This window comes from Gigantopelta aegis, chromosome 6, assembly GCF_016097555.1.
Source record: "Gigantopelta aegis isolate Gae_Host chromosome 6, Gae_host_genome, whole genome shotgun sequence".
Classification (NCBI taxonomy): domain Eukaryota; kingdom Metazoa; phylum Mollusca; class Gastropoda; order Neomphalida; family Peltospiridae; genus Gigantopelta; species Gigantopelta aegis.
The window spans coordinates 46431396-46447968 of record NC_054704.1 but is presented as its reverse complement, the minus strand read 5'-3'; the positions used below and the strand labels follow the sequence as shown (position 1 = coordinate 46447968).

Below are 16573 nucleotides of genomic sequence, written 5' to 3'. Positions count from 1 at the left end.
AGAATGCTATGTTAGAAAAATGGAGCATAAACTGTTTTTGTAACTGGATATTTGGAATTATTGACTGAAATATCAAATACTTTGATTACACTGCAAATGTAAGATATATATATATATGAATGAGTCATTCTCCCAAAATGTGTCATATTGTGTACCCACCCCAAATATTGATAAAAATAAGAAAACCGAGATAAACATCACTTAGATAATTAAATATTAATTAAAAACTCAGAAAAATATTTAAGGCACCTGAATTTATGAACAAATGTTTGATGTAATAGGGTGAAAAACCTGAAATTGCCATGTTACAAATCAAGGCCATGCGACTGAACACAAGTCAAAATAAACCTTTGCCATAGTTTGACACCCAATATTCGATATATTTTTCGTGCTGGGGTGTCGTTAAACCATTCATTCATTCATTCATTTAAAATAACCCAAAACTGATTTCACTCAGCATTTTATAACAACGAGTCGATTAATAAAGACTTGAAGATGGAAAACATGTATTCTCAGGCTCAAATTACATTCCTGGTTTATTTTACATTTTTCCTAATGCAGCAAGGGATCGTATATATGCACTTTCCCAGACAGGGACATACTGGTCACGGCCTTTGACCAGTTGTGGTGGACTGGTTGGAACGAGAAAACACCCAATCACTTTAATGGATCCACGGTGGTGGTTCGATCCTGCGACGCAAGCACCTCAGGCAAGCACTTAATCGACTGAGCTAAATCCTCAAAACAAAAACCTCTTCTAATCCCAACTGTTCTATTTGTGGAACGGTCGATATTCAACATTATACAAATTAATGTAAAACAAAACTGGAATGGTAGAACATTTGAAATATTTAGGTTTAATAATGAATTTGGATAATTTATTTAATCCTACTCAAATCTCTTGTAGATTAAATTACTTTGTAACCGGAATTGAGATTGATATTTAACATTTCTTAAATAAAATAGTTTTGGATAAATTTTATAATAATACATATTATAATTTATACATAATAATTCGATTTTATATTGATTCTTGTAATGTGATATTGGTGTATGGAGTGTACATGTGTGGGTGTATGCATTTGTTAATTTTTTTTTTTTCGAATTAACCGAAAATATTCTCAGGCAAGTTATCTGAAATTTATTTCTGCACTTGTACTTTTATATTCTGTTAATAGTGGGCCTATAGGGCGTTGGCGGTTTTGGCAAATAAGAATGTGGGGACGACTAGCACCCCCCCCCCCCCCCCAAAAAAAAAAATCCTAGTTTCAACCAAAAATATTAACACTAAGTTCAGTTAATCTACAATCTAATTAATCAGATTGGTTAATCTACAAACCTGTAAACACATCTGGATAAAATTACAATTGAGTGAAACATTAGTCAGACTTTGAAATGGTGAAATACCCTCTAAAACTGGACTCTATATGATATAATATGTTACTTCTCAAATGCATGCGCATTTTAAAAAATATGAGAAATGCATTTTGTGACATTAAAAACACTAGGATAACCAAAAACACTACGAATGTACGGGGATGGATAATCTAAACATGATTTCAGTTAACAAAAACAGCTCCAATAGTAAAAAAAAAAAAAAATGCCTTCGTGTTTAAAAACTAGGGTATGTGCCTTTAAATGTTTTGTCCCTCCGTTAGTAAATCTAAAATTGTCCATCAGAACAGGATCTAGTGGATATGAGAATATTAACATCATTCACTTGATCCGAGAGTTGTCAACATAATAACAAGGAACAGATATATTTTTACCTTCCAAAATATTGTTCAAATTTAGACTATTATAATAATGGTGGAAGAAGTCAAATGAACAGACATCTTCAATATACAATTGAATAATTTATTTCTATAAATGTACAAAATGTGAATGAATCGAGAATGTGTATTGTCAGTGTTACTTTTTTCATTGCCAATACCTGTATATCCCTTCTTGCACTTAGAAAATAATCTTCAGTCTTCTGTAATTGGTATGATGTTTGTCAGGAAAAATTCAATCTCATTCTTTCATTAAAAAAAACCCCCAACAGTTATAAATGGCGTAAGACTGAAAGCAAGCCTGACATATGGGACGATCAGAGTGTCCCACCTAATGGTAAAGAAAGCATATGACCACCAGTTGTTGCCACTCTTTTTCGATTGCTGTTTGGAACCATCTTACATAACACTTACAAGATTCCCCACCCTCAACCACAATGAGTTTCATTCAACTATGACTGAACTTTGTCAAAAAGGTCCTCAATTTGTAATGCCAAAAGGAGGGAATGTACATTTATTTCAAGACATTTTAAACAACAGGCGGATCGGGGAGGGGGGAGCAGCCCCCCATAATTTTGCGATAGTTATAATTTTATTATATATTAATTTTCAATTTTTAATGATCCCCATCCAAATCTCCCTTGGCATTCCACTTCATGTCACTGCCCCCACCCCCTCCCCTAAATGGATCTTCTGGAGCCACCACTGTAAAACTACACCTATTTTGCATGTAACTAATCAATGTTAGAACTTGTATATACATCCACTTTTAAACAAATACCTTTTAATTATTTTTTGTTGTTGACAAATTGGATTGACCAAGTTTAATATATGGGTCAAGACAAATGACAAATGCAGGAACAGTCGAGGTAGTTTTACAAAATTGTTACTAGTGGTTGTATCAAAAAGGAAAATTTATCCTATTAAATATTATATCATCGAAATTTAATAAAACTTTTACGTTGGCATTTTAATTGTATGACGCATTTTCAAGTTGGTATCGGTTTAAAACTAATATTTTAAAAACTGTTATTCATTATTACTTTACATGCCAAATTACTGATTCCCGATCAATACAAACCGACAGATGAATACCATTGAATTTTTTTATTTTTTTATTCTTTGCCACTTTCAAATAAAGTTTCTCGCCTACCAAAACGTAAATTGATGTCCAACAGTTGCATCCATAAGATGTTCAACAACAATAAAACATTTATATTGAATTTATTAGCAGCTAGAAAAAGTTCTAAAATGTTGAATCGATAAAACTGGTTTTAACTTTGGGAGGGGGGGGGGGGGGTTGGGAGAGGAGAGGGTGGAGTGAGCAAATTTAGTTTGCTTAACTGCAGTACTAATGTAATGGATCAAAATGGCATGTACATCCTGAAAAGATCCATGTGTAATATACAAAACTTTATTTAAACCGATACAAAAAGTCGTTAGTTTCAACACCAATGATATATTAATTGGCTATTGGATGTCAAACATTTGGTAATTTTCAAAGCCTTGAGAGAGGAAACCCACTACATTTGACATTAGTAACAAGGGATCTTTTATATTGATAGCATACACACCACAGCCGTTGATACCTGTAGTGGTGCTGGCTGGAACGAGCCCATAGGCCCACCCAGTATACTGGCATACAAAATATTTTATAGAAATTTGAGTCAAATACGGAAAATTTTGACGATTATTGATACATTTTACACGGATTTTTAAAGACATTTACATTACTAATGGTATGTTCTTACCTTGCATATGTACACAAGATACCATCTACTACCTCAACGGGGTTGAAAATTAGCAGTTGCCCGGTTGCCCGTAGCGACCTTTATTGGCTATGGGAGACTATGAATTTCACAAAGGTAGTCCGTTGGGCGACCATTGATTTTAGAATCTGGTGAATAAGATACCAGGTGAAAAATTAACGCACTGGAACTGAATCAAATGACAAACACACCGCTATTGTGCTGGCGCGAGCTACAGATCTGGCAACAGACAACATTATTGAACATGTTCTATATATTGACAACGCCAGACTTAACAGACTCGGCCTCAACTTCTGAGATTTTGGTCCGAGGCTTTAAAAAAAAATATAGCTCAAAAACGTATTGCAAACATGTTTTGGGAATTTTTTTTAAGTTGTCGGATTAATGGACTGGATACACCATAATTATTTAGTAGACCTACTTTTTGACATTATTCAATGTATTAATCGTATTTAATTAGCTTATATTATTCCGGGACAAAAATCAAATTTTAACATGTACTTAACTAACACTAACAATGAAATGTTCCATTACTACATGGATTATTTCTAGTCAGTTAACTGGCATGTAGGCCTAAAGATAAAATTCATATAAAAACTTTAATTTATTAAATTGTAAACCCATATCATCTGAAATGTTTTTTGGGGTAAAACATTCAGTGTAAATAAAAACAATATATATTTATAAAACTGCATAGGATAAATCCAACGTAATACGAGATCAGGGCCCCATCTCTGCACAATGCTGAGTCGATTGAGCATTTAGCAAAATAGTTGACGATTCTAGGATTCTTTAGGATGGCAGTCACTCCCAAGGAGATCCTTTACTGGAGAGTTCTCCATATTGAAGCACCTCTTTTTTTTTTGATCCCTATATTAAAAATTATATTTAATCTGTATCATTTAATAGTAACTTATTTATACTGGGCCGTTTCTTTTCTTCTCTTTAAATGCGATTTGGGTTGGTATACTGTGAATTTTAACTTTATTCGTTAAGTTAATGCCAATTCATCGGTTTCCTTTAGACGCAAATGGACTATATATATATATATATATAGACGCAAATGGACTATATATATATATATATATATATATGGTTATCATTATACATGGTTATTATTAAAAAAAAAGTTAAATTGGAGGGATAGTTGAATTTGAGAAGAGCCAGTAAGATTTTTCTTCAACTGGTGACCATGGTTTTCATGTTAATTTTTAACCCCATTTACAAATATATACCAAGGCTTGCCAGCAGTCCATTTTGATATCCAGGATAATTTCACTGAATATAACTAGGAAACATTTTATTCATCGGCATTTTGGCAAAGCAATCGAGTCGAATATAGGAAATGAATCTCAATAAAGGAGTTTTATAGGATCCTATAAAAATTTGTTCAAGGAAATATAGGTCTGGGAGGCCTGCCCACCTACCACCCATCAAGCTTTACCAGTCCCGAACCTTATTTAAACCAATACAAAAAGAAATATCTTTTCCCTCAACTGTCCTAAAAGAACAAGCATTTGCAAATACGACTGTTCTCCATTAATAATGAATCAAATTAACAACAGATTAATCACTTGGTTGTACGCAATTTTATTAAACAGGCATTTGTATTCACGTTATTTAAACAGGTATTTGTATTCACGTTATGTTAAGTTAGCCACAATCATCATGTTACATCATCAGCACATAGAATAATGGACACATCTCGAAGTATTATTTCCAAATAAAGTTTACACTTACGTGTACCCTAAAATGTGCTACATACTGGAAATACATTGTAGGAGCCAGGTACACCGTGACAAATGCGAACTACTACATTCATTGAAATCTATTGGTAAAGTCTCGTAACATCTTGCAAGGCTCGCAACATGGAGCAGGTAAAAAATATCACTTAAATTCATAATGTGCTTCATGAAAATCTATTTCGAATGCAGGTTTTACTTTCATCTCATTTTGGAGAGCATTCCACATACATAAAAAATCACTAACTTTCCAAAGTGATAATAAAAATCATAAGCTTTTATACACATTTATCTCGAGCATTACACATTGTTAAAAAGTTCCATTACAAGTCTCAGGAGGAAAACTAATTTCTTAAACAGCCTTGCTATTATCAATAGATTAAAATTTGAGAAGCAACAGAATGCGTCCCAATCCACAATTTGAGCTTTGCGAAGTATCAACAGCTAGCAACTGAAAACATTTGCGTTTTATTAAGTAGGGGTAACAGATTCATAAAAGATGCCATGTGTATTCCAACTCGTATCCCAGTACATGTAAATAGGTAACCAACACTGCCACAACACAGGCCATCCATTTCGAACAGGTTCCTTTACACAGGTGCAACGCATATCCACTTATTGTATACAACTCGCAGAAAATGTCAAGTTTCACAAAGTACATGGATTACTTTACAAGTCTCAAACATTATGGAAAGCAAATGGCGCCAAGGATGGAGATCTGTTAATACAACACAACTAATGCAATGCCATTTCAATATTCCAACAGAGTTTGTTTCCAGGATCTAAGTATTAAGTGGGGTCCTTACAAACTATTGCCTTGTCACTGACCAATTTTGAACTGAACAAAGGGACAAGTACTGTAGTTACTTATGAAAATCAAATTCAGTTCGATCACGATACACATTGTTTTTATTTTTCACTGAAGTAATGATAAAACTGGTAATCAAACCAGTGCACAATAAAGTCTAGCAATCGGTAGGTGAGTTTCATTTGTATTGATAAATCCAATTATCCAATCAATGCACAGTCTACACGATCAATAAGCATTGTCTGGACAGTCGCGTGAAATGTGTCCTTCCTCACCGCACTTGTAGCATGATCGACTTCCTCCACCTCCACCTCCACCACCACCTCCACCACCTTAAAGAAAAACAAAGGTTTTAAGCATAAATTAGCCATAGTGAACTTGTCAGTCAACTAACATTGTACTGAATAGTGAAACAGACCCATCAAGTAATAGTCAAGCATACAGATGCTGATATATTATGCAATGTTTTTAAATTGTGTAGCAATGTCTGAAATTTGTACAGTGCAATCTAAGTCGCGTAATTAACATTTATAGCAATACAAAAACAAACTAAACATTAACCCACAACAAAAACCTACAAACACGTAACTAAACATAACTATTGTACATCTAAATGGCGTCAAGACGCCACTGAAAGTGAAAATGCAATCATACATAAATTTTAAGCAAACCAGACATCCAAATGATAAAAACTATCCGTAACTATATGTACTGATGAATAACTTGGCCCAAGGACCAAAACACATTATGACGTGATATGTAAATCAAGTGGTAAAATGAGGCAATAATTGATCAACGCATACCTCTAGAACCTCCATCAGGGCAATCTCGGGATATGTGCCCCTCCTCTCCACATTTATAGCACGCTCTGCTTCCTCCACCTGCAATAAAAAAATATTGGGTTAGTTTTAATTTAAGCAATGTACCGAGTGGCTATACTACCATTTCCTTGTTCTAGGTCACTTGTTTAACAGTCAATACAGTCACAGATCACAGAATTAAATTTTAAAATTGACCATGTTAATAATACAATTCATTTGTCTCCTATGAAAATGTACAAGCATCAACAATGGACTAGGGTACTAACATTGTAATTTTCCAATGTATACAGTTCTGTTATGGTAGTAATATTTACACAGGGTTGAAAATTAGCAGTTGCCCGGTCACCTGTGGCGACCATTATTGGCTTAGGGTGAATTTTACAAAGATAGCCCGTTGAGTGACCGTCGATTATTGTACTACCAGTTGAAAAAGGAACGCACTAAAACTGAATTGAATGACCAGTGTGGCAAAACACACTGCGGTCTCTGCTGGCGCGAACAACAGTTCTGGCAGGAATTGAAATTGTTTTTTAACACTTATTGTAATGGGACTCGATATGCCATAATTATCTAGTTGACTTACTTTTTGACATTATTAAATGTTATGGTACAAATTAATCCTAACAATGAAATGTTCCATTACTACATGGATTATTCCAAAAGTCAATTAATTGGCATGTAAATATAAAATTCATATATAAAACATTAATCAAATTGTAAACCCATACCATCTGAAATAACTTTTCTTTCAGTGTAAATAATAATAAAAAATAATATTTATATAACTGCATAGGTTAAATCTTTTATGATACAGGTTTTAACCTTCTGACTACTGCAGGCGAGATATCTCGCCCGACGTCACGTCAGTCGATATACTGTGCACTGTATACAGTGCATTCCCCAATTCATATTTCCCGCCGTTTTGCACACGACACTCACCGGAAACGGAAATATAATTAAAGAAAAAAGATTTGTTTTCAAAATGGTGGTTTTTGTTTTGATTTTTTCAATTGAAAATACCTTGAAATTTTGAGTTCAAAAAGTGGTTTTCGGCAAGTATTTTCGCTTGACAACAATGGCGGCACGTCGCGGTAATTTTCAGGGATCGATAGCTGATTGTAACAGCTAATTTGATAATAACTTTGATCGTTTTACCAACAACGAAAATTACCAAATATTGCAATATGAATCGTAGTTCGAGTTTTAAAAAAAATTCTGATCAGAAAACCACTGTTATCGGGAATAATGGACATAAATACTGGACAGCTGGCCACAAATGCCCGTAAGTAAACGCAACTTTTTCGATTTTTTGCCTAATTTTAATCACCATTAGCCGATCTAAAATAATAAAAATTACAAAAAAAGACACGAAAATAATACTTACCGATTCATATATTTATGAACTTTATTTCATGTATTTATGAAACATTTAAGTGAATATATGTGAGTAAAAATTATAAACTTGTACCCACTCAACGTGGTTTTTGTTAAAAATTAATCCAGTAGTCTAAAGGTTAAGGCAATTGATAGAACATCCAAGGTAATCTGAACAACAAAACCACAATACAAGATCAAGGCTGTATCTCTGCACAATGCAGTCAAATGGGTATTTGGCAAAATAGTGGGTGATTCCGCCATATAACCGTAAATAAAATGTGTTGAGCATCATTAAATAAAACATGTCTTTCTTTATCTAGTGCCTTGTCTATAGGACAGCCACTCCCGAGGAAATGTTTTAATGGAGTTCATCCCTTTTGCATCGCCATAAAGAGGAAAGCCACTCCCCGACTAATTTATTAAAACATGTGCAGTTCTACCATTTAAGGCTTTCGTCTCTTTGCATTGCATTATAGATTACTTCAGAGACAATGCAAGTGAAGTTGCATAACTTGGCTATTGTAGCATTTTTCTTTACACCTGTATTAAAAATTATATCTAATCTGTATCACTTAAAGGTAATTTGGGTTTAAAACTTAATATTTCAAATATGAATGTTAACATTATTCATTATGAAGTTATATGCCAATTCATAGTTTTCCTTTTGACGCAAAAACACTATAGGCATGGTTATTATTGTTATTCAAAGAAAATTATAGTTTTGATTTTCGCTGTCTAGTTAAATTGGAGGGCTAGTTGAATTTGAGAAGGGCCATTAAGATTTTTCTTCAACTGGCCCTGCTTGTGACCATGGTTTTCATGTTAATTTTCAACCCTGTTTACAAATGGCTGCTAGTCACAAAAACAAATAAACTGGTTATCAATACTCACCACCACCACCACCGCCGCCACGTCTACCATAACCACCTCCGCCACCTCTGAAATAAACAAAGAGTACCGGTGAGATACATGACACGCCCATCATAGATATTAATGAATGTTATGAGTATGTTTCAATTCTAATTATGAACTAGATATGACACACCGCCATCCCAAGTTGTCTGTACATGTGAGGTTTGATGGTCCTGTATGCAAAATATGGTCCAGACTAGGATTTACATGCAGTAGAATGTGAAAAGTAGGTCACAGTGACCTAGTAATAGTATGCGACACACCACCTTCCCCAGGGCACAAGATTTCACACGAACTGCCTTTCTGTTCACTTGTGTTACGCTAAATTAAATGTATACTAGCTGCAAAATGGTTACGTTGTGACCTGTAGACATTCAGAAATTAAAACTTGCAACTTCACGATTACAGAAGTTAATTATACAGTTGAGTATTGTAATTTCGAGAAAAAACTAAATCTATCTTTCACATATATACCTGTACCACCAATCATGCCAAGATGGAGATACTGGCCATTAACTCGGACGAACAAGTATTCTAGAGTACTAAAGCAATATATCTCTCTATAGAGACCCAACAATTTCACATCTCCAAAACTAAATGAGAAATGAAGTCTTGATCAATGACAATATATATTTAGTAACCTAGACCATGGACCCAGTAGAGCCGAAATGTGAACTCTTACCGATGTCCTGATCTTATTCCTAGGTAAGGTTTCATGAAAATTATAAAGTCAGAGTGATGATTGCATTTCTAATTTTATTAATAGTGACCATGACCTTTGATGCAGATTGGCAAAATGCAAACTCAATGAAGATGCCATGAACCAATTCCTATGTATGTATTGTTGAGACGCAATCCTTTTGACAAATTACCGGGAGGGGATAATGACAAAGGTGTGAGTTATGATCTAAAATTAAAAAGAATGCAAACTACAAACCTGTAATCATCTCCATTACTGTAGCCATAACCTGAAAAGAAATTAACAAAAATTATTGTTTTGTTTAAACCACTCCATTTACAAAGCTGCATAAATGATGCACTCAGCAATTCAGAAAGGTTTTGGCAAAAGCAATTTGCTTCAGATATAATGCACGGTTCTTGAAGGACATAAAAAAATTATAGATTAAAAAGCACCAGTCATTAATGGCACCTAATTTATAGTAATTTATGTCAATTAAATCTCATGCACAATCAAATAATTTAATGACCAATATTCTCATATTCTAAAATCATTAAATATTGAGTTTTCCCATAGTTGCCGATGACTATAAATTCGGTGCCAAATCTTGACAGATTCTCATTCCTAAACTGCCATCAAGTCTTGGTATAAATTTTGTTTAAATAAATGGAAAACAATATCAGCTTTTGCACAGACGTTGCTGAAATGTGAATTGCAAGTATCACACCGAGGTGCAACTTACCTCAATTAAGAACATGCATGATCTTGATACAAACAAAGAGGAACAAGTTACAAACAGCTTTGAGAGATGCTGGCCAATAATTCTGTAGTATGCGGCCCAACGGACAGACACTTTCTGCGTCTACCGGACACACTGCACTTAAAAAGAATGACATTGACAATGTTGTCATATTTTCAATGTCTTGTAGGAGGGTGGATGGATACTGTTAAATATTTACTGGTGCATTATTTATAAAAACCAAGTACAAATAATTAAAATTGTTAATGAATAGTCAAATATCAACATTTTTATGGTCATAAACTGCATACTAATGTTTGTTAAAGTCAACCAGCAATCTTCCAGAGTTCTCACTGGAAAGAATTTAGACAATTTTCAGATATGTAGAGCATTTCCTTTAAATTAAAAATATTTTTATGAGGCAAATATAAATTTAACTACATTAGATAAAAATTAGCAATTGGCTAAATCCAGTCAAATATTTTTTAATAAACCATAAAAATATTGGTTACTTAAAACTTTGCAATGTAGTAATAGGTAATAGGTAAATGTGGATGTAAAATTAACAAAACATTTAAGATACTGTTATTAATTTTAGATGCAACGTGAATCATGAAAATTTCCCCTATGCCAGTCATGCAAAATGTATGCTACAAGTTAAGAACATCCCTTTGTAAACAAAATTATAAAAAAGAAACAGATTGTGCAAGGCAAGCAAAATGTAATAAAAATGTTTTACCTCCTCCTCCTCCTCCTCCTCCTCGATCACCTCCGTATGGCCTGAAATATTACATAAACAAAATATATATTTGTTAAAAATGTTAAAACATTAACGATACATTTATGATTCACAACTTAGAATTAACAAATGACAATGTAATAGTAACATAACAAAAAAAGGCTATCTTTTCCAGAATGACAAAATGTTTATCAATTATTTGAAAGACCTTTGTAAAATAGTTAAAATAAAAATGTTACGAACCTGTCACCAAATCCATCACCTGAAAAGAAATTGAATAAAAATGTCAGTATCACAATGCAACAACCAGTTACAATTTATAATTGACATACAGTAAATAACTTGGGTTTTTATAATCTACTGTAGCTATAAATAATCTCTACTTCAAGCAGGGCTAGCCCCGGCTGTGCAAAACCTTTAGCCAAATGATGATATAAGGTCTGCGATTAGCAGTTATACCAAGCATACATTTAAATGTGTTTGACATCTATTTCACGCAGAAAATTACATTATTACAGAACATGGAGTATTTTAAGGACGAAAAGAAATAAATTATGTGTATTCCTAACTATATTTGTTGTACTGTAACAGCAGTAATACTCCGAGAACTAGTCTCTAATCATGGATTTACGGTAATTTTTTTTCGCCATATTAAAATAACATTCACCAATTGTTCCTAAAATTTACAATTGGCAAATTTGGGGAGTGGCAGAGCTAACCCTGTTCAAGATAATTTTTCAAAATATATATTGACCATTAAAAATGGACAACATATACAACTGGTGCTACAAATAAAATGATTAATGACAGTGAGACTCCCTTTTCCTTGGTATTTTAACCATGCAGCTATTTCTGCTGCCAAGCAGTAAAAATCAAATGCATTGACATCCATGGGTGTTAGGTGTGCAGCAAAAAAGTACACCATGTATCATTTTTTTTTGTCCAGTTGTGTGGCTTAAACAGCACATGGAATCCATAAAATTATGTCACTTTGAGGGGATTACTAATTTTTCCGCTTTTGGTCGACATGAAAATATTGATATTTTTAACTATCAAAACTGAAGTTCCCGCACTAGATTACAGAAAGCAATCTACTTATTAGTTCATGTTTACAAAATCTGTCCTTTTCACAGGTGTTAGCTCTCGTCTATTAAATAGTTCAAATCTTGATTTGATCAAATGTGGCTTTCTGTATCATTTAATCAGCAATGCATTATCCACATTTAGCAATGACATGTTTCAATTTGCAGTAAGAAACAAAATAGAAAAACATGGCCGTTTAATTAACGACGTTCATGGAAGGAACAGTCTCCGAAGAACTGTGGAAATATGCTAGCCATGTGGGTAAACCACACTAATAGAAAGGTAGCCTAATTCATAAAGTAGAAACATTCAAATCAAAGAGATATAGTAGTGCTTACTATTGAGAGTAATATTATCAATCAAGTCTTTTGCTCTCAGTTGGCAGTCTTGATTCCCTGTGATCTCAACTTTCACTTGTTCCCCTCGCTGAACGTCTCTGCTGTACACCTGCAAAAATACAATTAAATTTTTTGACAAACAAAAACACCAAGTGAAACTGATAAACACACCAAGGTTAAATATAGACTTATTCACGGTTACCATTTTAATAACACAGAATGTGCAGGAATTTTAGTATGGTGGGGGTCTAGACTGATGAGAGATGTTTATAGGTGTAGGGGTTGTCAAGTTTAGTTTGGGGGGGATTTTGACACCAGACACTGCAACAGAGCTTGCCTCTAGGTAGCACCTTAAAATTCACATTACTAAACGTCAACATTCAGAAAAATGTGCCAGTTACAACATGGATTTATTTTTTCAATTGGGAACTTTAAAAACAAGGGGCAAATGTTACTTTAATTTAGCAAAATAATTGCTATTTTTAGGATTTTCGATATTTGCTCCATAGATTTATTCACAATATTTTCCCACAAGTACCCCAGATATCACACATAATTTTAGTAAAGTATTATCAGGGCTTCTAGATTATGGTAGCCTCACTCCCGTGGCTACTAGTGATATTAAATGTTGGGCTAGTAAATAACTACAATTGCCATGCCCGACGGCTAGTGAAAAACAAAAATTGTCAAATGTTGCAGTTAAGTCTATTTTGTAAATATGAATATACTTACCCCACTCCAACCCCTAATGTCAGTGTTTTTAAGCCTCTTTAGTATAGTCCCTCTGACATATCTGATTATTACTATTATTTAGTAAAATTTTATTAACTTGTTTATTATGTGCATATTGTCAAATCTTTGATGAACAATAATTTGAAAGGAAATATAGAATAACTTCAGTAAGCACACAATACATAGATAGGCCAACTTCTGAATTATTTAACTTAACACAAGTTGCATAGACCACACATAAAAAGCCTGGAAATATGTGGCCTGTGACAGACTTTGTCCAGTACAAATTTGAAATTGTTTGAGCTTTGACAGTTATTTTTGTCAGACAAAATATTTCTGTTTTGAAGCAGTTCAATTTCATGGCAACTTTTGCAGTGGTAGAAAGACTAAACATACCTTTATATTTGCACCACTTTCATTTTGCAGATCCCTTATTTTTGAACCACCTTTTCCTGAAAAATAAATAGTAAAAAATTTTGCACATAAGCCTGGAAATAAGTGGCCGAAGCTTTGACAATCACAAACTTAATTAGCAGTAAATTTGCCTGACACAAAATGAAGTATTTTTGCGTTAAGTAGTTTGATACAGTACGTTTTAAAATGCATATTTAAAACTGTTTTTGACCACAACATGTAGCATGCATGTGCTTATTTTGAAACTGTTGCTAGAATGTATTCATGTTTGCCCTGAAATGGTGTTTTAACTGTTTACCATGCCCAGGGGACAATATTTCAAAATCTTAGGTAACCGATTGTTCGGTTACGTGAATATAGTTCTCGTAACCAGTGAGTTATTAAGTTTGTATAAACTCGTATGGAAATTACAAACTGATATATCCAATACCGTATACTATATAGCAACTTCAAGAACGTGTGTGTAGTTTTTATGCAGAGTTCGACAAATCTGCTAGCCCGCTATTTATTATTCATTGGATGTTTGTTACATAATAAATTAAACATACTTTGAACATACGGGTGACACGAAAATAGGTGACTGTCATTGACACGCAAATAGTTGACTGATGGTGACATAAATAAGAAGCATGTATACAAAACAAGTGTCAAAATACACATTTAAGAGAAATATCAAAGTTTATCTGCATAACCATACATCCCCATACGAGTTCACCGTTATTTTTTCCATACGAGTTTTCCGTTCATACGAGTTCACTGCATCCCCATCAAAACAATGGGTGGTGTTGTCATAAATCATTAAGAATAGATTAACCATGACCCAAATGAAAATTACATGACTTTCCAGGACCCATACAATCCCTGTATATCTGGCCACTGAATTACATCAAAACATTTGTATTAGTCTGCTATGTTAAAAAATCTATGACTGGCAAATGTACTCTTATTTCACTAAATCATATTGCGCAATGGCCACCTATGGTTCAGACTATGGGGAGCAATTAACAGTTACAGCAACTCCTGGCAGCAAAGCACACACACACAGGTGGAATTTCAGACACCAATGTGAGTGACTGGACATGCCAAAGCAGTACACAGGGTTTGCTCTAGAAATCGCCTATGTGTCAGTAAAGTGGTTATGGCGCTATGAATTTGAATATTTACAATGTGTGAGCTGAATGCAACTGGAGTTGACAGGGTATGGGCAGTGTTTAAAATAAGCACTTGTCCATTTGTTCTGACAAATGAAAATATGCTCGAGGGTGGGGTGGGGGGGGGGGGGGGTGGAGAGAAGATTTGCTATACTATGGTGCTGTATTTCTATTCCAAGGTTGTGGTTCCCCCTCCTAAAACTAAACTAACTTCATGGTTAAATTCTTTATCAAGACCATTTCTCAACTAATTTTTTTTTAAACTTGTTTTAGGATATATATACATTGGTCTGGATAATAATTTTCTATTTTATTAAAAAAAATTACATTTTGGATTTTCTGGCAGTGCTTTTGGAGCAAATTTAACACAGGAAGAATTAACGACTTGTCATTACTGTACAATTTTCTCAACCCTAACCCATTTTCTTTCTGTAGAACTTGGGTAAGATTGCCTCCACTTCATTTATCTTTTTTTTAAAAGCTAGAAAGTAAATTATTCTCCCTAACTACTACCGACCGGTTCGTTGTGGTTCACCACGTTTCGGTAGTTCACATGACCCAATTACCGCGCAAACATACTTTGTCCAGCAACAAAGACATTTTTATAATATGGTTTATAAAATCACATGAAAGAGTTTTAACACATTCATAACTACCATAATACCGCAAAACTAACTGAAAAATTAACATATAACAAAAGAAAATGGTTAACGAACAAGATTGTCAAGATGAAAAACATGGACGCGAAAATAAAATAAGAAAATGGCTGATATTTTTTTTTTTTTACCAATGATCCGGCCAACATCTTTTTGTTCAATATAGAAAGATGTAGAATTTCCCGAGTCTCCATATTCGCGTGAACGCCAATCTGATCTTTCTGGAGTTGTACCACCACCTCTACCTCGTCCAGAAAATCCACCAGTGAAACCTCTGCCCTCCATTACTTTGCGCGAGTACAGGCACGTGCGATTATATGCAGAACAGAGACGTTGTTGTTGTGTCTCTTCTTGGGTCTAGCACTGGTGGTTTCCTCCCGCATCAGAACTATTTGATGCTAAACTACAAGTGCTTTGTTGTAATGATTAAGACCGTCACGTGATTTCTCAGGGACTAAACTCATTGGTGGCTCCATCTGTCATAATATCTCAAAATTCGTGCAATCAATAAAGAAGTGTCACTCGGGGTTTGTTGTTATTGTTTTTAAACAAGAGTCCTGCAATTCACATATAATTTACACCCAACGCTGTTTAGGTATTGTCTAGCAGATCCCTGTTCCAGCTAAGTCCCAAGCCATCTGGTTATATAAACAAAAGAATAATCAGTCATTCCCAAGCGGCAAGTTTAGCGTTTTCTGGCAATTAATTCTCATCGACTAATACTTGTTTTTATCAATAACAAATGTATTTTTTTTTATTCATATTACAGTTTTAAAATTATAAAAAAGTATTGTATTTAATATATATATATATATATTGTTGTATATATATATATATATAT

General features: G+C 33.9%; 1 protein-coding gene across 2 annotated transcripts; it reads right to left on the bottom strand.

Moving 5' to 3' along the window:
• Positions 1–5115: 5115 nt before the first annotated feature.
• Positions 5116–16116, bottom strand: LOC121375289 (glycine-rich protein 2-like). Of its 2 annotated transcripts, none has more exons than XM_041502664.1 (9): positions 15864–16116; positions 13908–13963; positions 12780–12888; positions 11602–11620; positions 11359–11399; positions 10139–10169; positions 9181–9227; positions 6895–6972; positions 5116–6423 (listed from the first exon to the last, which is right to left on the bottom strand). In XM_041502664.1, the coding sequence occupies exons 1-9, from the start codon at positions 16015–16017 to the stop codon at positions 6320–6322; spliced, it is 639 nt and encodes a 212-aa protein (XP_041358598.1). In that variant the 5' UTR covers positions 16018–16116; the 3' UTR covers positions 5116–6319. The 2 variants fall into 2 exon arrangements, with proteins under 2 accessions (XP_041358598.1, XP_041358599.1); XM_041502665.1 differs by having other exon boundaries at positions 9184–9227.
• Positions 16117–16573: the final 457 nt, after the last annotated feature.

Coding starts and splice junctions, on each gene's coding strand:
- LOC121375289 (XM_041502664.1), bottom strand. CDS start 16,017: ATGGAGGGCAGAGGTTTCACTGGTGGATTTTCTGGACGAGGTAGAGGT. Junction 6,973..9,180: donor TGGCGGCGGTGGTGGTGGTG/GTGAGTATTGAT, acceptor TTTTTATTGCAG/GTGGAGGAAGCAGAGCGTGC. Junction 6,424..6,894: donor CCCTGATGGAGGTTCTAGAG/GTATGCGTTGAT, acceptor TTTTTCTTTAAG/GTGGTGGAGGTGGTGGTGGA.